Here is a 22,143-nt window from a genome sequence, read left to right as displayed (position 1 = left end):
ATAGAGATTCTGTTGTGGACATTCATTTGTAGTCGACGTAAACTGATAACATCTTCACTAGCATCACTCACATATACCACATTTGCCCAAGATGATGCGTGGGTTTAAACAGAAACTGATCAAGAAGACGTCAAGTTCAAGTTCTTCAAAGAAGAAAGAAAAGGAGAAAGAAAAAGAAAAAGAGAAAAAAAGATCTGTAAGTGGGAACAGTTCGTCTAATGGTTCGACGACTCCAACGTCTGAGTCCAGTAGAAAATCAACAAGTTCTTCCACGAAGAATAGTAATAATACGAATAATGGCAGTACTACTGGCTTGGTTGCATCAACAACAAACTCTACCACCACTACATCATCATCGTCGTCGTCGTCTCATAAGCATCATACATCCTCAAAACAAGGCTCCTCTGCTGATGGATCCAAACAGAAATCTTCAAGAAAACCTTCTTCTTCTTCTTCTTCTACTACTACTACCTCGTCAAATAAGAAGAAATCTAGTGTTTCAAGCTCTCACCCATCTGTCACTGTGATAACCACGGGTAACGCTAATGAATCTGAACAACAGGTAGTGACACCTACTGCAGCAGCCCATCCCACATTTATCGGTGCTGCTGCTGTTTCAATTGCGCCGGCTACTGTTGGGAATTCAAGTGCAACCACTATGGGAGGAGATCCATCCCCATCATCTCATAATACCACTCAAGGGTCACCTTCATCTCCAAGTATCGATATCCCAAGATCATCCCATTCATTTGAGAAATTACCGACTCCTGCAAAATTTGTCTCCGATGCAGATGTGGATTTGATTAGAACTCCACAACGTCATTCATCATCAAGATTCGAACCATCAAGATATACTCAAATATCTAAATTACCTTCATTTGATGAAGTGGCTCCCGAAGAAAAAATTCCTTTGTTTATAGCTAAATTGGATCAATGTAATGTCATGTTTGATTTTAATGATCCAAGTTTTGATATTCAAGGTAAAGAAATTAAAAGATTCACTTTACAAGAATTGATAGAATTTATCGTAACAAATAGATTCACTTATACTAATGACATGTATTTACATATGGTAACAATGTTTAAAGTGAATTTGTTTAGACCAATACCACCACCAGTGAATCCAATCGGTGACATCTACGATCCAGATGAAGATGAACCTGTAAATGAATTGGCATGGCCTCATATGCAATTGGTTTATGAATTGTTCCTAAGATTTGTAGAGTCACCAGATTTCAACCATCAAATAGCAAAACAATATATCGATCAAGGTTTTATTCTATCATTGTTAGAATTGTTTGATAGTGAAGACATTAGAGAACGTGATTGTTTAAAGACTACATTGCATAGAATATATGGTAAATTCTTGTCCTTAAGAAGTTTTATTAGAAGATCAATCAATAATATTTTTTTGCAATTCATTTATGAAACTGAAAGATTTAATGGTGTTGCAGAATTATTGGAAATCTTAGGTTCGATTATTAATGGGTTTGCATTACCGTTAAAGGAAGAACATAAAGTTTTCCTTGTAAGGGTACTTATTCCATTACACAAAGTACGTTGTTTATCACTATATCATCCACAACTAGCGTATTGTATTGTTCAATTCTTAGAGAAGGAACCATTGTTAACGGAAGAAGTAGTAATGGGTTTATTACGTTATTGGCCAAAGATTAACTCTACAAAGGAAATCATGTTTTTAAATGAAATAGAAGATATATTTGAAGTCATAGAACCCTTAGAGTTTATTAAAGTTGAAGTTCCTTTATTTGTTCAACTGGCTAAATGTATCACTTCATCACATTTCCAAGTCGCAGAAAAAGTTTTAAGTTATTGGAATAATGAATATTTCTTAAATTTATGCATTGAAAACGCAGAAGTGATCTTACCTATTATTTTCCCTGCTTTATATGAATTGACGGCTCAATTAGAATTAGATACATCCCTATCCCCATCAGACATGAATGATCCGAATGGAGATATGAATGATCCATATTTATTGGTTGAACAAGCGATAAATTCGGGTTCTTGGAACAAAGCAATACATGCAATGGCATTCAAGGCCTTAAAAATATTCCTTGAAACAAATCCTGTATTGTACGAAAATTGCAATGCCTTATACTTATCTAGTGTTAAAGAAACTGAGAAACGTAAACATGAAAGAAAAGAAAATTGGAAACATTTAGAAAAATACGTAGAAAATCTTAGGATAAGTGATGTCGATGGAAGACCGATCGCTGTGACCTCTGGTAATGATAATGACAATAATAATGATCAAAAATATACAAGTGGCTGATTTCAAGTAAAAGAAGAAGAAGAAAGATGTCCTACACAATTTTAAACTGAATGGTCATAGAAAGACTTTTCAATTGGAGGTCTTGATGGGATAATCTTATTTATATGGCCATTCATTATGAAGGAAATGGTATCAATTTATAGAGTATTACGCCTTGAATGTCAACGCCTCAATGATTACAAACATATATATGTATATATATACTTATACTTAGATAAAGTATTAGATATAAAAAAAATTATTTAAGAGAAAGAAGTTGGATATTTAGAAATCGGTTATATCGAAGTCCTAAACTTTTTTTATTAATTTTGGGGAGCAAATCTTGATGAGCATTATTTTTGAAAAATTATTATCGGTTATTTAAATGTTAATATATTTATTTCAAATTGGTTACAAGTATTACTAAAACACAAAAGATAAAGAAACAAACCGGTGCAGTTCTCACATATGATATGTTGAGAGTAGTTACTTCAAGAAATTTAGTATCAAGGTTTAGAAGTAGATTTTTTAGTAGCTGTTGCTCACTCACTGAAAAACATCCATTCAATGCACCAATTAAGATATTCCTAAAGAATGGTGAAGTTGTCACGTTACCACCTATACCGAAAGATAAAGGTAAGACCATTGAAGATACTAAAGCAAGAAGTATTTCCAAGATACAAGGGAGAATCAAACCGAAGGATCTTAGGGTAAGAGGGCGTCATGGTGTTACCTCAGATTATAATAATAATCGAATGAACAAAGAAGCATATAACAGTATAATAAGTGATAAAATCTCCAAGAACTCCTTCAATGTTGTATTCAGTCCGTTTGGAATTAAACAGGAAACAGTTACTTTAAAAGATAACACTCAAGATTCAGAAGGAGAACAACTACATCCGCCTCAATTAGCGGGAGAATTACATAGGGTTCTTTATCAACCGATGACTTTACATCAATTGAAAGATTCACGGTCTAGTGTTTACTTATTCGATCCAAAATTGGAGAAGATAACACCAGAATTTTTGGAGAAGAAAATATTTATAACAAGTGATCAAAGTGAACTTTCAAGCAGTAACGAAAACATCCCTTTATTTGTGACTCCTCACAAGGACAAGAGCTTGATGTCTGTGGCTAAGAAATACAAGAAAAGGTATATCTCCTCATCTAGTTCAATGACAGCTATTCTTTCACATATCCATTTTCTATTGTCTAACTTTAGAGGATTAAACATTGAGGATACACCTATATCAGATAGATTCAATCATAAACGCTGTAATTTCTCAAGAGGGGCCAAATTTCCAGCGACAGTAATATTACGTAAGATGGATGACAAAATTAGATCTATTGATTCAGACAAAACATTTGATAAAGAAATGATTCTTTCATTGTTGGGTCACTCTTTAGAGAGCTTCCTTACTGTTGATTCAAAATCACCAAAGCCGCAAAATGATTTTTATCATTATTCAAAAATAAATGATTTTATTGTGAGATCTCAATTAGATGCATATGATCCATATCTTCCCGGTACAGGAGTGTTTGACTTAAAAACTAGAGCGGTATCTGCAATAAGACATGATTTGCCATATGTAGAACAAAATAATAATGTGACTGGTTATAGGTTAGATAGGATGCATGGTGAATATGAATCATTTGAACGTGAATTCTATGAACTGATTCGTTCTACCCTTTTAAAATATTCTCTACAGAGTAGAATTGGGAAAATGGATGGTATTTTTGTTGCATACCATAACATTTCAAAACTTTTCGGTTTCCAATATTTACCACAGGAAGAATTAGATTATATCATTAATTCAAAACATAGTGATAAATTTTTAAACGTGTTACACAAACGAAGTAGCGAAATTATACGTGATGTGGGTCAAAGAGATTATATTGTGAATCATTTATATCAAGGTAGAGAAATTGCTAGTCGTGTCGCTGAGTCTGAATTTAAGGTTTCATTTGTCATATTGAAGAATGCTTTAAAATATTTGGAAAGTGAATTAGATAAGAAATTAGGTTCTAAAAATTGGGAAAAATGTAAGATTATGATGCAAACCGAAAGTAAAAAAATACGTTTGCCAAACAGCGAGGTAATTAACTACCCTGTTCTTAATATTATCGCAATCCCATTGCCATCGGATTATCAAGATGAATCAATTATCAACGCAAATAGTTCTCAAGAACAGATACAAAGTGTCATAGCCGATTACTCATCGAAATTAGAAAAAGAAGTGCATCATTCTGAGTTTGTGGAGAATATGGTGGGTGTTCAGCTTAGGGTATTCCACAAACAAGATAATGCAGAAGTTTCTAAGATTGGGAATGTATCGAGTAATACAAATATATCATTAGAAAATAAGACAACTCAAAATTCTTATTATTCCAGAGTGCAAAATTTTCAAACACCCAATTTTATACGTTCTGAGGATGTAGATCACTGGAAAATTTCCTCATGGTGGACCCCTATAAATGATTCCAAGAAACTTTGTAGGTTGTACTTAGAGTACTGTAATATTAAATTAGATGCTTTAAGACACCAATCAGAGGTAATAAATGACAGTGAGTCTGTCGTAAATAACTTGAAAAATCAACCCAAACTAACCAAATTTGAGGTGAAAGGCAAGTCCAAGCAGAACAATCCTTTTCAAACAGTACTAAGAGCATATGGTGAGAAAGGTGCCATTGCTGAAAAATCGATAATTGACCCTGAGAACAAGATTAGGTGGAATTCTTAATGACAGCACCTATGCGGAAGTGAGATATCTCAAATATCTTGGAAATAATTAGAATTAAGCATTACATTAGAAAATGAAATAAGATATGTTACATTATGAAACAAAAAAATAAAGTTTCTCGTACAATGAGAGTAATTTTCATCAATTAAGAGGTTTCGGTCAGTAATTAAATGACACGCTTTCGTATACATAGATGAGATGTTTTTCTCCTAATTATATTTGAACTATTAACTTCTATACTCTTATATACAAGATTGTTGTAGAAATATTAAGTAGGGATACTTATTATGGAAACAATTCATGAACAAATAGAACATACTTACATGGTTTATAACAATTGTTTTGACAGGATCACAGGATCATAAACTATCCTGTGAAATATATATTATAATATCTTCTAATAATTTTTCTCATAACACACGATGCGCTTCAAGAAAGTTTTCAACGATATCTATCTGTAGAGAATCTGAGATAGAGCTTTTGCCTCTAGTAGTCTCTGCAACTTTTAATTGTTTTAATTCGGACATTTTATAATACGATAATCGATCGGTCTCTTTTATTATATATAGTTTACGTATTGTAAAATATTTGATATTCTTTATATAATATATTAAGAGCTTCCTTTTATATCATTTTTTTAAAGATTTTTATTTCGTCAATAACACTTTTCATCTCTGTTTATGTTAAACAGAGTTGCTGTTGTTAAACTGCTCATCTTTTGTGCATAGTAACGTTGGACAATATAGCTCCAATAAACCCAATGTAGGGGGAACGAATACTACATTATGCAGTATATATCATGTGTTATTATATATACGGCAGTGCAGCACACTCTAAATTCTACTTATATTAGCTACCTTCACCTTCAGATGGGTTAAGCTAATGTCAGCCTTTTTAGTGCTGCAGTTATCTTTTAACACTACATTGTCCAACGTTACTATGCACAAACGATGAGCAGTTTGACAACAGCAACTCTGTTTAGCAGCTACATATCAACATATTGTTAGATTCTTATATTATGTTTTCAACAGCTTCTATTATAACGTTTTTCAAGAATAATAGCTTTTATGGCCAAGTTGGTAAGGCGCCACACTAGTAATGTGGAGATCCTCGGTTCAACTCCGAGTGAAAGCAATTCTTTTTGGAAATATTTGATTTGAAATTTTTTTTATTTCATGGTAACTCCTAATAATAAAGAAGAGTTTTGCTTTAATTATATCTTTATAATAAATAGAACGTTTTCTTATTTTGGTTTTCTTACATGAAATAATTAATACCTTCGAAATAATAGTAACCCCTAACGTGGAGTCAAATGAATAAAATTTGAACAATCTTATCTTTTATTACTATGAAAATGATTATGTTGGCAGTAGTTAAGTTTGTAAATTATAAAGTCTGTATTCATTTGGTATTTTCCGATTTACATATATATATATATATATGTAAAAAGACCCCAAATATTTGTATTGTTTCTTGAAAGTCATTATTATTATTTTTCTAGATTATCTAAAGCCTTTTCAATACTGGTGACTTCAATTTCCCTACCGTTGACCTCTAAATCAGTTGCAATATTTTGTAAAACGTTAATTAAAGTAGAATTTTTATTGGATTCATTTTTTAATTTTGAAATGCAAGTATTATCCTGTTGTGAGGTCATATGTTTTCTGATCCTTTGATAAGTATCTGTAATGGGGATATATTCCTTCGTTTTCTTCTCCTTTGGACAATTACCACAACATTTCTTAGGGTTATCATTACAAGGTTTATTCGTTTCCTGAGACATTATTGATGATGGAGACAAAGGTAATTGTTTTATATTACTATTATCGCCACCACTGCTATTATTAACGATTGATTCTGGTAAAGTTGATGAAGGGTTCATATTATCCTTAAAGATTGATTTGCAAAAAGCTTTATTGTTTGGATCCGCTTTACATCTATCACATGAACCAGGAGTCCACACTTTTAAATCTGGTAAATCATCTTTCTTCATCATTTTCTTCTTCTTACTACAACAATCTCCAGAATTATTTCCTTTACAATTTGAATTTTTTTTAATTAATGGAATTGCCTTCATTGGAGTAAAATTTTGAATCATTTCATTCAAAGAATCATTCTCTATTTTATCAAATGAAATTGAATTCTTATCACTTTCATTAGAAGCCGATCTCACAATGACTTCGTCTTTCAAAAGTTGGATTTGTCTTAATAGAGATTCATTCTCGTCAAGGGCGTTCTCTAGTGCAAATTTCGCTTCCTCTCTTTCTTTTACTAAATTATCACATCTTGTTTGCCATAATTCTACATCTGTCTGTAAATTACTTACAGTATCTTCCAATATATGTATTCTATTAGCCTTTCTTTCCCTATAAGCTCTCTGAGCGTCTCTATTTTGTTTTCTTCTCCTCGCCGCAGAATCATTACCTCTACCACTACTACTACTACTGCCGTCTTCTATAGTAATATCATCAGTTATGCTGAGGTCATCGTCATGTTTATTATCTGATGGCGATGGAGCCACTAATGTCTCTTCTCTCGATTGACCCGTCGATGGTAAACTTCTAGACGTACCTAATAAACTTCTAGCCAGTTGCAATCTAGAAGCAAGACTTTTTCTATTACTACTACTACTAGTTGCAGATGGTTTAGTTACACCTGATCTTAATACCGGTTTCCTTCCCGGTTTCAATCTTTCTGGTAATACCCAGTTCTTCGATACATGAATGGAACTGGTTGTTGATAATTGTTTATTCTCCGAATTGTCCGTCATCTGCTCCTTCACAGATATACTCGGTAACGGACTGACCATACTCCTTATATTTGAAGTCGTCATCCTTACGACAGTTGTTTTCTGTTTTAGCTGTATGTGTGTTTCCTAACTATTTTGACTGTTTCGCCGATCACTAATACTTGTATAAAATATCAACAGTATCAAATGTATAGGTATCTGTGCGAATGCCAGTAATATATAGTTATATAGCACTTTGCTAAACACAGAGAAGTAGAAATATATCGCCACTCGACAAGTATACCATATATATATAGTGGTATGTTGTTATATGCTGTACGTCTTAGTAATAACCGTATACGATATTCTGCACCCACCCAGATTACTAATCCAGCGTATGTAGCGTAAGCAGACCCGCTGACTGACGGACTGACTGACAGACACACAACGCGCCGCCTTCCCCCATCGCTCCCAGCAGCATCATCCCATGGCCATCCCACATCCGCCCCCCGACGGCGCAGGCAGCAAAATTTGTTCGATTTTTGTCACGTCAGTTTTCTCTGTGGCGACTGGCAAAGACCGAGATACCCGAGAGACTCAGTTCACTCTGAGGATTGCTATTTCAGATGCGGTGATGGTCCAATCAGCTCGGAGGTATATCGATGTATGTATTTTGCTTTGTTTTAGTAATATATATATCTACATATATATATACGTAAGAATATCTGATTGGGTATATAAAGAATAACTATAGTGGTAGTTGCTTGTGCTGTAGTCGCATACCTACAACAACAACAACAACAACAACAACAACAACAGCAAGAAATTGAAAATTCTTATGTTATCTTTCTTATTTCTTGGCGATGGCGTTCTTAGCAGCTTGATCTAATGGCACAGGTGGTACTGTTGGTGTATCGTCTTTATCCAATGAGATATTGTCCGCAACAGGTTCTTCCTTTGTGGCCCTCTTCTTAGCGTCTTCTGCTTCTTGTTTGATCAACTCTTCTTGTTCCTTCAGCACTTGTAACTTCAACTCATTCGTATCACTGTTAGGTTTCTTCTCTGCTGGTTTCTTTTCGGTCTCAGTCTCAGTTTTAGTTTCGGTCTCGGTCTTGACCTCTGGAACAATAGCCTTCTTAGTCTTAGATTTTGGAACAATAACTGTATCCTTTTCGTTGACAATAGTAGCAGTACTACTTTCTTTCTTCTCTGCCATGATGATTTTCTCTTGTTCAATCTTCTTCATTTGTTCAGCAAGTTTCAATTCCGGTTGTTCAACATTCTTTGCCTCGGCAACATCTAATTTAGCAACATTATATACAGGATCAGGAATTGAACTTAGCACATGTAAGATACCATCATAATATAAATCTAAAAGATTCTCATACTTAGAATTCTTCAACGAATTGCTATTATCTCTTTCATTCTTCACTCTTAAATGAGAACCTTCAACAAGTTTACCATCACCTAAACCACCAAATGTAAATGTGGAACTTAATACCATCAAAACACTTGGAATCTTCTCTCTAAGTCTTAATTCTAACCAAATACGTAAACTATCCTTTAATTCCTCAGGTGGAACACCATATGCTTTCAACCCACGTGAGACACACGCTTGATACAATTCTTCTTGAGTTAAACTGGAGATCCCTTCATAATCAATCACTTTATCATCATTAATAATGTTTTTCAATTGATAACGAATTTGATATCTTAGAATATTATCACTACCAAACGGTCTTAACGACATAAACTTCGCCATGGCCATTAGTTGTGGTCTAGATAAATTATCTAACACCGTATCATTCTTAAATAGACATGCAACAGTCTTAATCTCATCATGAGTGAAATAAATCTCCTTAGAGTCATTATCATATATTTTCTTGAAAAAATCATAAAAAGCACGTTTATTCTCAGAGGAATCAATGGAATTATATGCAACTAATTGACTCTCTTCCAAAGTATCATGGATCAAATTTGAAGTCTTTTGTCTAATTTCAATTAATTTATGACGTTTTTGTTCCTTTTGTGAACCAGATTCATAGGTTGATGGCAATAAATTTGGGAAAATCTTTAATGCGATAGGTAATAATAATTCTGCAAATGGAACAATAACAAACGCAGAAAATGGAACTAAACGGAATACATCACCCATGGTTCTTCTTAATTGATTAGATTCACGTCTTGATAATTCATAACCTTGTACTAATTTAACTAATAGTTTCGTAGATATCTTAATCTCATAACCTAACAATTTCGTCCCATTCACGTAATGGTTCACTTCATGTTTGATTCTAACCATTAAAGGTTCTTTAACTTTAGCTTTATCGTTCTTCTTAACTGTAGATTTGTCAGTTGATGATTTAGTGGAATAATACAATCTTGATTTCGTATACCTATTGAATGATATTAACGGTTGCAAAGTGTTGTAGTTATTAGCAACAAAAGGTCTCATGAATAACATTGACGATACACGAGTAGACGGCCTACAAACCATGGTCATCTTGGAAGCAGCGCTCATTCTTACCTATGGAAATAAATAAATAAGTGAAATAAATAACAAAGAATTGTATAGTCTTATACTGGCGAAATAAGTATCAGTTCGATGTAGTTTTATCTGCAGTCTCTTCACTTCTAAAAAAAAACCTAAATCTACCTTTGTATTAAGTCTAGATATATTTTATTGTAGTGTTTTCCCTATTATTCTTTACACCAGTCGATTATTTAACTGACTTAATTTTATATCAAAAAGAGAGTGAAAAATGCCATTTTTTTATTACTCAAATTTTGACCACCAAAAGACAGTGAGATTCAGCGATTGTGACTGGCTCGGGGCCGTTCCCGCTGTGCGAAATAGGGTAGAACTGGTGTCACAGTGTACGACATACCTAAGAGCTATGGATGTTTAGATAGTTAAATAGATAGTTATATTTATATTTATATAGATGGATATATGAGAGGTTAAATGACTATGTTATAAGACGTTAGAGAGTTGGCTCTGGCTCTGGTTCTGGTTATTGGTGAGACCTGTATACTTGCGGGACTCCGGGAATATCTTGAACGCAACAACATTACGGCGATCGAACCAATTGTACCTCCAACAGAGTTCATGAGCGACTAATTCCCCAAAACCTAACATCATACCATTGATAAAAGGTAATAGTAAGTTCACCGATGAAGAGACCAGTATTCTAGTGATACGTGTCAAATCAGACATTGTGCTATCTGTAAGTGATACTTGTGAGTCTTTCTCTTGTTCTACAATTTGATTATCGGAATCCCCATTTTCTTCTTCTTCAACAAAACTATTATTATTCATGACACGTTTCAGGGATTTCCATTGTGTTTCATTTAATTTGTCCATGTCTTGGTTCATTAAACCTTCAAGACCCATTTGTTCTTGTATTCCAGCCATATTTCACTGCTCTCTGTGTCGTTGTTCTGTCTCTCCATATATATATTCGTTTATAAAGAGTTATTTGTTAGAGCTTAAATCGCTTCCGATGGCTCTTAAAATATATGTTTTTGTTATGTGATGATGATGGAGAAAGACACAGACAGAAAGACACAGACGGAGGAAGAAGACTAAAAGATGTGTATTCTACAGATTGATGAACAGTATTAAGCCATTATCGATGTTTTCTGTTGAGACAATTAATTGACAGATGGAAGAGTTAAGCTCCCACTTTTTTTTTATAGCTAATATCTCATCGATATAGGGAACATTTGCTAACATAACGGAATAAATTCATAACTGTAATACTGGTCTGTATAAGTGTATACCTTGTCCAATTCCATTATATAATCAATGAATGAAATGTATATTATATAGTACTAATTAACCAAACATAACCAAACAAGCATTACCCGGCTTTCAGTTTCTAATTATCCGGGTAATGCGCCCCAGAGTAATTTTGGCTAATTAAAAAAATTAAAGGCGAACAAGCCAAAGAAAGCCGAGGTTCAACCTTTTTTTGCCACCCTCAAAAATATTATTAGCACATATAAGCTGTATAGCACAGTATTAGTTTTTATTATTTTAGAGGTAATTAGTGGGAATTTTTTAGTAATAGAACTTTTTTTTTGGAGGGGAGAATCAATTGATTATTTCTAATCATTACAAATTAATTAGACACATATACATACAGAGACAAAGATGAGTGGTTACGATAGAGCTTTATCTATTTTTTCTCCCGATGGTCATATCTTCCAAGTTGAATATGCTCTTGAGGCTGTTAAGAGAGGTACATGTGCTGTTGGTGTTAAAGGTACCGATTGTGTTGTATTAGGTTGTGAAAGACGTTCTACTTTAAAACTACAAGATCCACGTATTACTCCATCAAAGATCTCGAAGATCGATTCACATATTGTTTTATCCTTTTCTGGTTTAAATGCAGATTCTCGTATCCTAATAGAAAAGGCACGTATAGAGGCACAGAGTCATAGAATGACTCTTGAGGATCCTGTCACAGTGGAATATTTGACTCGTTACATTGCTGGTGTTCAACAGAAGTATACTCAATCAGGTGGTGTAAGACCCTTTGGTATCTCCACATTGATTGCAGGGTTTGATCCAAAGGACCAGACTCCAAGATTGTACCAAACTGAACCTAGTGGTATATATTCCAGTTGGACAGCTCAAACGATTGGTAGGAATTCAAAGACTGTTAGAGAGTTTTTGGAAAAGAATTATGATACTGAAACACCACCTGAAACTGTTGAAGATTGTGTTAAATTAACAATTAGATCGTTATTAGAGGTTGTACAGACAGGTGCCAAAAATATTGAAATTACTGTAGTGAAACCAAATGCAGAAATTATTACATTGGATAATGATGCAATTGGTAAATATGTTGATGATATTGAAAAGGAAAAACAAGAACAACAAGAACGTGAAAAATCAAAGAAAAAGGATTAAATAAAAAATGTGTAAAACGTAAACGTAAATGTATACATATATAAAATAAAATATTATACTATTATTATCAAAGGAAGTCATCTACTTAATTTTGATGTTAATAGACTTTATAATGTAAAATGTAATGTAAAAATTGGTATTGATAAAAGTAAATAATATTTATATAGAAATTAGTTTTCAAAAGAGATTATGACACTTTTCTTCGCTAATCTATCCGCTATAAACTTATTGTTATTTCTTGAAAGTTGGAAAATGTGAGGCTCGTTATAATTATTTATTGAAATGAAAAAGAGTTGAATGATTTTATATTTTATAGAACTAAAAATTTAATAAAAAAAGAATTAGAATTATTATTTTTTAATAATAAAAAGATTTAACTTCTTATAACAATAGAGCAGCAGCGGCTAGAGCACCGGCACCTAGACCAGCAACAGCCTTGGCAGCACCGTTAGCGGTTTGAGCGGTAACGGAAGCGGTAGCTTGGATTTGACCATCAGTGATTTGAGAGACGGCAGCAGCGGAACCCTTGGTGGTGGTAGCAGCAGTGGTGGAAGCCTTAGCAGAGGTAGAGGAAGCCTTGGAAGAAGAAGCAGCCTTGGAAGAAGCAGCAGAAGAGGAGGCAGCAGCAGAAGAGGAAGCGGCAGCAGAAGAGGAGGCAGCAGCGGAAGAAGAAGCAGCGGCGGAAGAAGTGGCAGCAGCAGAGGAAGAAGCAGCGGCGGAAGTGGCAGCCTTGGAAGAAGAAGCAGCACCGGTGATGGTGGCTAGTTCAGCTTCTAGTCTGGAAGAGTACCATGGTAGAGCAGTCAAGAATGGAGTAATAGCATCGAAGTCGACTTCAGAGTATAGAGTAGTGTAGGAGTCGTCAGTGGCGGAAGCTAGAGCCATACCGATGTCTAGGACACCAGCTGGTAGGTCAGCTAGAGAGATGGTACCAGCGGTAACTAGACCCATGTAGGAATTCAAGTTGTCCTTAACATCATTTAAGATGACGGTTAGTTCAGCAATTTGAGCACTGGTTTGAGCTTGAGCTAGAGCAGCGGCGGCTAGGAAAAGGGCAGTCTTGGCGTACATTTTATTAATTTATATTGGTTGAAGCGAATGAAAGATTTGTTCGATGACGATTATCTATTAATTGAAATAGAATAAATATAATAGAAAGGTATGAAAAGAGAATAAGATATGAAATTAATAAAAAGAATAATTGGTTCCTTTATATATGGTTTTTGGAGGATAAGGAAACCTCTTTTTTTTCCTCAAATTTTTTTTGTCTTTGGAATATGTGAATTAAGAGATTAGTAGGAAGAAAGAGTCTTTACAAAATGTGTGTTTATTTGGAATATAATATCTTCTTTTAGAAAGAGAGAGCAATCTACAAATAAACATGCACCTACAGGGATAAAACAGAAGATGGTAGTAATAAAATAAACCTAGTGTTTAGAAAGTACTGAAGAGATATAGAGCGAGAGAGAGAGAGTTAATACGACCCAAAAAAAATATTAATAATATATTTATTTTATTGAAACTTCTTTTCTTGGCTTTCTCTGTGTCTTGAAAGTATAATTGTATTGTTTACATGAAAAAAATACTGTTAGAGAGCGGTAATAATAACAAAAACAATAATCCAGGAACGATTCTTTCTTTGTTTATCTTTGGTAGTTCTGAAGGAAAAAATAAAGAGTTGTTAGTTAATAAGGTGATATGTTGATAATATAAGCGCGTTTCCATTAGATTCAGTGAAAATTAAGTAGAAAAAAGAAAATGCCGAAGTACGTTTGCTCGGTGGTGGTGGTGGTAAAAAAAAACATTAATAGTAAAAAATACGCGGCCCCAGTGCATGGAAAGAAAGCAGTTTTCTTGTTTGGTTTTGTCTGTCTGGAAGCGTAGAGTACGAGAACGTCGTTCGTTTGAGAGTGCAATAGAAGCAACAATTGGTTTGGTTTGTTTGTTTGTTTGTTTGGCTTCCTCAATTCGAGAAGCGAAGAAACAAGAACGTATGTGCTTTATGGATTGTTATTTTTCTACGGGGAACTGTTAGGGGGAGCATATATATATATTATGTATGTCAAGAGTGAAATTGTCATTGTACGATGTTTATTGTTATTTTCTTCTTTTAAAGATATGGTATTTTGTGCCTGAAAATTATAAAAAATTTTCTTCATTCGTTTCTGATTTGCTTACCTCGTTTAGATCTATTCTTTTTCGTCAAATTATAGAAAAAAAGTAAAAATCCCAGAAGGGAGGGCAGGGAGGAGCAAACAGGGCTGGAATTGGTAATATGAAAAGGGAATTAAGAAACTTCGTATGTGCTTTTGGAAAGGCACAAACCAAGTCCGCAGTAGATCATGCACATTTTATTACTTTTATTACTTTTTTTCTATTTAGTTTGGGGCACCGGAGCGAAACAGTTTCATTTCACTACGGATTTTTTTTTACTTTCATCCCTCGTATGGAAACGGAAATATATATTTGGGTGTTGAATGTTTTTTATTCAATTCAACAAACTGAAGTTTGTTGGAGAAATAACGTAACTATTAGATGTATCCACGGGTTGATAGAGTCTTTCATTTCCTCTCTCTCACTCCCTCTTTCTGTTTTGAATAGTTTGGGGATATAATTTTATAGGTACATTTGTTAGTAAATGATGATAACATGTATAACTAACTATATTGTCGCGTTTTAAATTTTATTTATTCCGAGTCTGGCTCGGAATTTTTAATGATATTAAATTTTTCGTCTTTTCTTTTGGGGCGGCGGGTGGTTCACTCCGTGGTTCCATTCTTTTTTTCATTCTGTCCCCCTCCCCCGCCAACAAGCTAGCACGCTAATTTTTATTGTGTTTTTGCCAGATCTATTCGTGAAAAACTTTTTTTACTAAAATGGACATTATGATTTCCTTGTTTATTCATTTATTTCTTTTTTTCATTGCACATTCTAGAACTTACTATCAGTATTAGTATCTTTATTCCCTAATTAAGAAACTATATTTATTAATAAATTTCTAGTTCGGGGTATCCTTCAAACATCATTATCATTATCAATTAATATTAAGATACTAAACAAATACACATACATATTTTATTTTTTAAACGACAAAGATTTATTAGTTATCGATGAGTTGATGATTATAACAATCTGAATTAATATATTATTTGTTATTATTATAAACGTTGAATGATAAGATGCAACACAAAACAAGGGTTAATTCATTTGTTATTGTTACTATTCTTTAACAGAGAAAGAAAAGAACCAAAAAATGCAAGAACGTTATAGCTGTTGAATTTATGTAATGCAAGGCAATGTTGATTTTATTATTATTTTGATTTTTGGTTCCTGTAATTTAATTTTGACAGATTTTTTTGTCTGTCTGTCTATTTCTTTCTTCTTTAAAATAACATGCTTATTATCATTAATTTATTAATTAAGATACCTAAATAAGGTCATGACATTTTGACTGAAGAAGCGAGACAAAGGGACTTTTTTTTTCTTTCTTGCAACATAACATTCTTCTTCACACGTTTATTTCTTATTTATTATCTAGTTTCGTTTATATCTCTTTTTCTTTTTATTGTCCAACTTCTGTTTTATAGTTGATGTAATTTTATATTGTTTTTACATTCTTTTGTCTTGATTCGCTTTCGTTTGCGTTTGCGTTTTCGTTTATTTAGCCGCCAATCTATATATGAAAAAATATGAAAAAGAGGCGAATTTTGCTGGTTCCTATTATTGTAAGTTTACTAAAAATATATACACACACCGTTTCCCAATACTAATGTATTCTTGCTGATCTTATTCGTTTATTCTATTGTGAAAGTAATAAATATTTCCATTAGTAATAGTATTAGTAAATAGTGAGACTGATTATTTTTTTAAATTATTGTTCTTGTTATTTTGTTTTGACAGTTTCAACAATAATAATTATAGTAAAAAGCAGTAGTAATAGTAGTAATAAATAGTGAGATGTTTGAGTTGCAACAAATGTTATTTATGATTCATAAAAAAATTAAAATATAATTGGACGAGTTGGGAATCGAACCCAAGACCTCTCCCATGCTAAGGGAGCGCGCTACCAACTACGCCACACGCCCAGTTATTTTATGTTGTGGGAACATTTAAAATTGTTCCTTGAAGTTAATAAAATTTCTATTATTTGAAAATAGTTTATTATTATTTTCCAACTTCCAACATATTTTTGATAAAATGTCAACTGATTATATTATAAATTACATTTTGTTTTATTACTTAAAAAGTTTAAAAGAAACAACTGCTCTAAGTGTTCGTGTTTTTAAACATTAATTATATTGTATGTGTTTTTAATCTACGGCAATTAAAATTAAAAGACAAATTGGACCTTAAACTAAACGTAATCAAGACATTTTATATTTCTATACTGCAATATATTCAATTTGAACCACTAAACCATTCAAATATCAGCCCTTAAGTTATGTTAATATCTTGTTATTTATTACAATGTTTTTTTTATATTTACATTATTGAATAAATTGTCATTCCACAACATTTACTAAGTCAGGTATGTCTTTTTAATACAAAATATAAAACAATTACTCAAGCTTAAGTTCGTTAATAAGGTAACTAATTTTAATTTTTTTTTAAAAAATGGTATATCTTTAAAATATTTAATGTTTAGGTTTAAATAGAGAGCTCCAAACAAAGAGGTCCACGTAAACAAATTTTAAAAATTCAAATTTAACAAGAAAAATATATTTAGAATACATTATAACGTAGTGAAAACTAGATGAATGTGAAATAATAACAAAATGTTTAAATAAAATTCCTATTTATAATTTCATTTCTCGTTATATTAGAAAATGTTCAGTTCTGCTCACACGTTGTCATTTTATGAAAGACAAGCAAATAATGTCACTTCAGTAGAAGCAACATATACTAGGCAATAATTCTGCTCCAACCACTACCATTGAGAAAGATTATCTTTTTAGTAATTACTACATGGAATACGTGACATCCGATGCTAAACTCAGAAGTTATTCATCCTAATATTTTTGTTCCCATTCTAACTTTTTTTATCCGTCTTCAACGAGAGACGCCGAAACGGGCCCCTTTCTCAGACCGAGAAGCAAAAGAAGAAATAACATAAATTGAACAACATTTTCGTTAAATCTATAAATTAAGACGTATTATTATATATTTACTTTAAAGGAAGTCTCTCTCTGCTTCACACTTACAGCTTCATCATTGTCGACTTTGTTAAGGAGATGTATAACCCTTACCAGAATCAGAACCAGGGTAATGCGTTCCCGCAGGGGAATAACTACTACCAGCAAGGTCAAGCAATGCAACAACCTATGCAACAACCTATGCAACAGATTCAACAACAACAACAGCAGCAACCTCCACAAGTACAAATGAATACATCCAATTATATGGGTATGGGCACTCAAAATACAGGTTATAATCCAGGTTTACAACAAGGTGTGAATCAACAATATGGGACCTCAGGAAACGTGACTCAACCACAACAGAATTCAATGGGTAATTTAGGATTGAACTCTAACACAGTGCAATCACAACCAACAAATTCCTATTATCAGTCTAACAATCCAGTTAACGCTCCAAATTTGCAAAATAGTGGGATAGATGTAAACAATTACCAATCGCAACCTATCCAGCAACCCCAAACTCTAAATGCTATGCCGCCAATTCAGCAACAGGGAACAGGTTACTACAACAACAACACAACTTCTGCTGCAGCTACGCCAGGTATTAACCAACAGACTGGAATGCAATCATTGCAAAGTCAAGGTACTGGATATTTTCCAAATCCAGCGCAAACTGTTAAGCCAGCTATTACTTCTCAGGTTTCACCAATGCAACCATTACAAAGTCAGAATTCTACTCAAATGCAAATTTTGCAGCCCCAAGTTACTTCATCTTTGCAACCGTTGCAACCTCAACAAACAGGGTTTTATGCTCAACAGTATCAAATGCCATTAGAGCCATTGAAACCAACGGCAACAGGGTTTGTGAACTCTTTTGCTAACAATGGTTTAAATAATGATATTAAGATTCCTGCCATTAGATTATCTTTCATTACTGCGAAGGACCAAGCAAAGTTTGAAACTTTGTTTAGAGCTTCTGTTCAACCAGGATCGAACACCATCACTGGCAAGGGCTGTAGATCTATTTTGATGAAATCAGGTTTACCACCTTCCCAATTAGCTAAGATCTGGACACTTTGTGATACAAGTAAAGCCGGTGAGTTATTGTTTCCCGAATTTGCGTTAGCTATGCATTTAGTTAACGATGTGTTACAAGGTGATCAAATTCCATATGAACTAGACTCTAAAACTAAAAACGAAGTGAATAGTTTCATCGATGCTATTAATCTAAGTATTGCTTCTAATGCAACCACATCAACTGCCAAGACACCATTTGATGAATTGATGTCAGGTGGTATTCCAATGCAACCAACTGGTATGATACCTCAAACTAGTTTTGGTATGCCTGCTCAACCAACAGGTGGTCTAATGCCACAATCCACAGGATTTATGCCACAAACAAGTTTTGGTATGCCACCTCAATTAACTGGTGGCTTAATGCCCCAAATCACAGGCGGTATGCAAGCTAATACCATGATACCTCAAAACACTTTTAATGCTCCATTGCAAAATCAAGTCACCGGTGGTGGTATGGGTGGGGTTCCTATGCAAGCTCAAGTTACAGGTGGATTTGTTCAACAACAGCCTCAGCTTGTCCCTCAACAGACTGGTCCTATGGGCATGCCAACTTTAACCTTTGGCCAAGGTGGCTTAACTAATCAAGTTACCGGTTTTCAACAACAAAACCAGCCTCAAATGGGTCTGCAACCACAAGCTACAGGCTATCTACCACCTTCGAATTTTAACCCAACTGTTCCATTGGTAGCGCAGAAAACTGGGTTTGGTAATAATGAGATTTATGCCCAATCGAACTTTACAAGAACTTTAACTACTCAAATGAACCAACAACAAGAGGATAACGACACCATTTCTCCAGAAGAGAAATCCTTATTCTACAAAATTTTCGCAACTTATGATAACAACAACACAGGTTTGATTGATTCTCCAACAGCAGTCGAAATCTTTAGAAAATCAGGTTTAAATAGAAGTGATTTGGAACATATTTGGAATTTATGTGACACCAACAACTCTGGTCAATTAAACAAACAAGAATTTGCGTTAGGAATGCACTTAGTGTACAGAAAACTAAATAATCAACCAATTCCGAATAACCTACCAGCAAGTTTGATTCCATCCAGTAATAGAATTTTAGACAACCTAAAGACTCAATTAAAAAGTAGTGACAACGGCTTAAACAGTTCAGGTTCAAGAATTAATGGTCTAGGTTACAAAAACGATGACAATGAAAACAGTCTTCCAACCTTTAGAAACCGCAGAAAGAATTTTTCTACAACTACAACCGCATCAACTGATTCGTCAAACGTTGCTGAAAATAAAGATTCTCCATCTGTTGCCGAAGCTTCCCAAAAGTACCCTGACCTCTCCACCACTGACATTACCTCAACCACTCCAAACCCACCTGTCGCAAAGGAGATACAACCTGCACCTGTTAAATCCGCTCAGCCAACTGTCGAAACGTCTACAATAGCTGAAGATTTGAAGCGTATTACAGAAATTAGGTATGAGCTAGAAAGTCTGCAATTGCCATCGATTACTGGTAACAGCCAAGTATCTCATGATTTGCAAAAACGATTTGAAACTATTATTGATACGGTTCCTCAATTATTTTCTGAAATTGCCGATGTCAATACCAAGATTACTGACGCCAAGATTGAGCTAGTCAATTTAAGATCGGGAACAGCTATTGAAGGGACTGGTACAAACGGTGAAGTTACTGAGAATGATAAAAAGAAAGCTAAGAGTAGAGCATTACTAAAGGCTAGAATGGCTGCTTTGACCGGGAAACCAAATGACAATGCAGGCAATGATGACAACTCAAAGGAAAATACTGAAGAACTAAACAAGATAAAACAAGAAAGTGTCAAGAACCAAGAAATTATTAAGGATATCAGATCATCAATTTCTGATATATCTTCCTCCTTGAAATCCACATTTACGGGTAAAAACATCTATGATGATGGCGAGGAATTCGAAAGATGGGAATTCGGTAGTGGATTAGAGAGGGAAGTTCGTAACTTTATCAGAGACTTAAACAAAGACAGTCTATTAGCTCAAGGAACCGTAACTTCTAACGTACAATCTTCTGCTAATAATACTTCTAAATCTGACTCTCATAATTCAAATGACAGGTCCGCTTACTTAAAGGAGCAAGCTCAAAAGAGAATGAAGGAAAGATTAGCAAAATTTGGTATTAATAAACGTGGAGATAGATCCAGAAGTAATACTTCTGAATCTATAAAGACCCCATTCGAAGTGGAAGATAGACCTGTAGAAACTTCAAAGGTAGCAGAATATTCCAGTAACCAGCATGCTCATCAGCCACAGAATAATACCAATAGTAATGATGGAGTATCCGATATGGAAGAGGATGAAGAAGAGAAGAAATTAAGGGAAAAACTTGAAAATCTAAAGTTGAAGAAGAAAGCTGACAAGGAAAAAAGACTGGCCGAACTGCGTAAACAAATCGAGGAAGCTGAAGCTAATTCTGATGAGGATGAACCTGTCATGACCAAAACAATTAATTTGAACAATGTTTCCAGTCAAGTAAGCTCTCAATTACCACAACAGACAACATCTTCATATAATTCACAAACTGTGAACTCGACAATCGTACCGTCTGCTCCAGTAGCCAATAACCCAATCTCGAAACCTAATCCATTTTTTAAACAAGAATCAAATTCTAACAGTTCTTCATTTGATGCAGGAGCTGCTGAGCTACAAAGAAGAAGTCAAAGAGGTTTTGATGAGAATAAGGATAGTGACGGTTGGTCTGATGATGAGCCAGAAGTGGAGGTACAATCAGAAAACGTACAAGTTACGTCATCAATTCCCATTGTGACACCAAACGTATCTGTCCAAGAACAAAGTGTCGCAGCTCCTCTGGCTCCACCAATTCCTCAAATTCCGGAATCAACTCCAGCGGTTCCATTAGCTCCACCAATTCCACAAATCCAGGAATCGACTCCAGCGGTTCCATTAGCTCCACCAATTCCACAAATCCAGGAATCGACTCCAGCGGTTCCATTAGCTCCATCAATTCCACAAGCCTCTGTTCAAATCCCAGCCGTCCCAATGGTGCCTCAGATGGTGGACAACTCAGGTTATGATGAAGCTGATAATGACGATGTCTTATCTATCCCAGAGTCTGTAGATTCTGGTGACGAGGGTTCCTCCATTCCAATTTCAAGTATCCCACCTCCACCTCCACTACCATAATGGAACGTATGTACCAAAGTATGCCTGTATTTTATATATATATATATGAAATTATTATATATGTTAATTTTTATCTGAAAGATAATTCCGTCCTTCTGTGTGACACCAGG

At 34.2% G+C, this 22,143-nt stretch overlaps 8 protein-coding genes and 2 non-coding genes across 10 annotated transcripts; 5 read left to right on the top strand and 5 right to left on the bottom strand.

The window, feature by feature from the left end:
- Positions 1-91: 91 nt before the first annotated feature.
- On the top strand, positions 92-2,296 carry RTS1 (protein phosphatase 2A regulatory subunit RTS1; the record flags this gene model as incomplete). The annotated part of the gene is made up of 1 exon (XM_041550009.1): positions 92-2,296. The coding sequence occupies one exon, from the start codon at positions 92-94 to the stop codon at positions 2,294-2,296; it is 2,205 nt and encodes a 734-aa protein (XP_041405943.1).
- Positions 2,297-2,748: 452 nt separating this feature from the next.
- Positions 2,749-5,016, top strand: PET127 (Pet127p; the record flags this gene model as incomplete). The annotated part of the gene is made up of 1 exon (XM_041550008.1): positions 2,749-5,016. One exon carries the CDS (start codon positions 2,749-2,751, stop codon positions 5,014-5,016), a length of 2,268 nt encoding a protein of 755 aa, XP_041405942.1.
- A 1,061-nt stretch (positions 5,017-6,077) lies between these two features.
- KABA2_03S12496 lies at positions 6,078-6,150 on the top strand. Its single transcript has one exon. It is a non-coding gene; the product is annotated as a tRNA-Thr (tRNA).
- Positions 6,151-6,505: 355 nt separating this feature from the next.
- On the bottom strand, positions 6,506-7,849 carry KABA2_03S12474 (uncharacterized protein; the record flags this gene model as incomplete). Its single annotated transcript, XM_041550007.1, has 1 exon — positions 6,506-7,849. The coding sequence occupies one exon, from the start codon at positions 7,847-7,849 to the stop codon at positions 6,506-6,508; it is 1,344 nt and encodes a 447-aa protein (XP_041405941.1).
- Positions 7,850-8,594: 745 nt separating this feature from the next.
- Positions 8,595-10,265, bottom strand: MDM38 (ribosome-binding protein MDM38; the record flags this gene model as incomplete). The annotated part of the gene is made up of 1 exon (XM_041550006.1): positions 8,595-10,265. One exon carries the CDS (start codon positions 10,263-10,265, stop codon positions 8,595-8,597), a length of 1,671 nt encoding a protein of 556 aa, XP_041405940.1.
- Positions 10,266-10,718: 453 nt separating this feature from the next.
- On the bottom strand, positions 10,719-11,159 carry MIM1 (Mim1p; the record flags this gene model as incomplete). The annotated part of the gene is made up of 1 exon (XM_041550005.1): positions 10,719-11,159. One exon carries the CDS (start codon positions 11,157-11,159, stop codon positions 10,719-10,721), a length of 441 nt encoding a protein of 146 aa, XP_041405939.1.
- Positions 11,160-11,900: 741 nt separating this feature from the next.
- On the top strand, positions 11,901-12,662 carry PRE6 (proteasome core particle subunit alpha 4; the record flags this gene model as incomplete). Its single annotated transcript, XM_041550004.1, has 1 exon — positions 11,901-12,662. The coding sequence occupies one exon, from the start codon at positions 11,901-11,903 to the stop codon at positions 12,660-12,662; it is 762 nt and encodes a 253-aa protein (XP_041405938.1).
- A 381-nt stretch (positions 12,663-13,043) lies between these two features.
- On the bottom strand, positions 13,044-13,733 carry KABA2_03S12386 (SRP1/TIP1 family protein; the record flags this gene model as incomplete). The annotated part of the gene is made up of 1 exon (XM_041550003.1): positions 13,044-13,733. One exon carries the CDS (start codon positions 13,731-13,733, stop codon positions 13,044-13,046), a length of 690 nt encoding a protein of 229 aa, XP_041405937.1.
- Positions 13,734-16,674: 2,941 nt separating this feature from the next.
- On the bottom strand, positions 16,675-16,747 carry KABA2_03S12364. The gene has a single exon. It is a non-coding gene; the product is annotated as a tRNA-Ala (tRNA).
- Positions 16,748-17,893: 1,146 nt separating this feature from the next.
- PAN1 (Pan1p) lies at positions 17,894-22,033 on the top strand (the record flags this gene model as incomplete). Its single annotated transcript, XM_041550002.1, has 1 exon — positions 17,894-22,033. The coding sequence occupies one exon, from the start codon at positions 17,894-17,896 to the stop codon at positions 22,031-22,033; it is 4,140 nt and encodes a 1,379-aa protein (XP_041405936.1).
- Positions 22,034-22,143: the final 110 nt, after the last annotated feature.

The sequence above is a fragment of the Maudiozyma barnettii genome (assembly GCF_903064755.1).
Source record: "Maudiozyma barnettii strain CLIB 1767 genome assembly, contig: KABA2_03, whole genome shotgun sequence".
NCBI classification, from domain to species: domain Eukaryota; kingdom Fungi; phylum Ascomycota; class Saccharomycetes; order Saccharomycetales; family Saccharomycetaceae; genus Maudiozyma; species Maudiozyma barnettii.
This window is presented reverse-complemented; position numbering and strand designations above follow the sequence as displayed.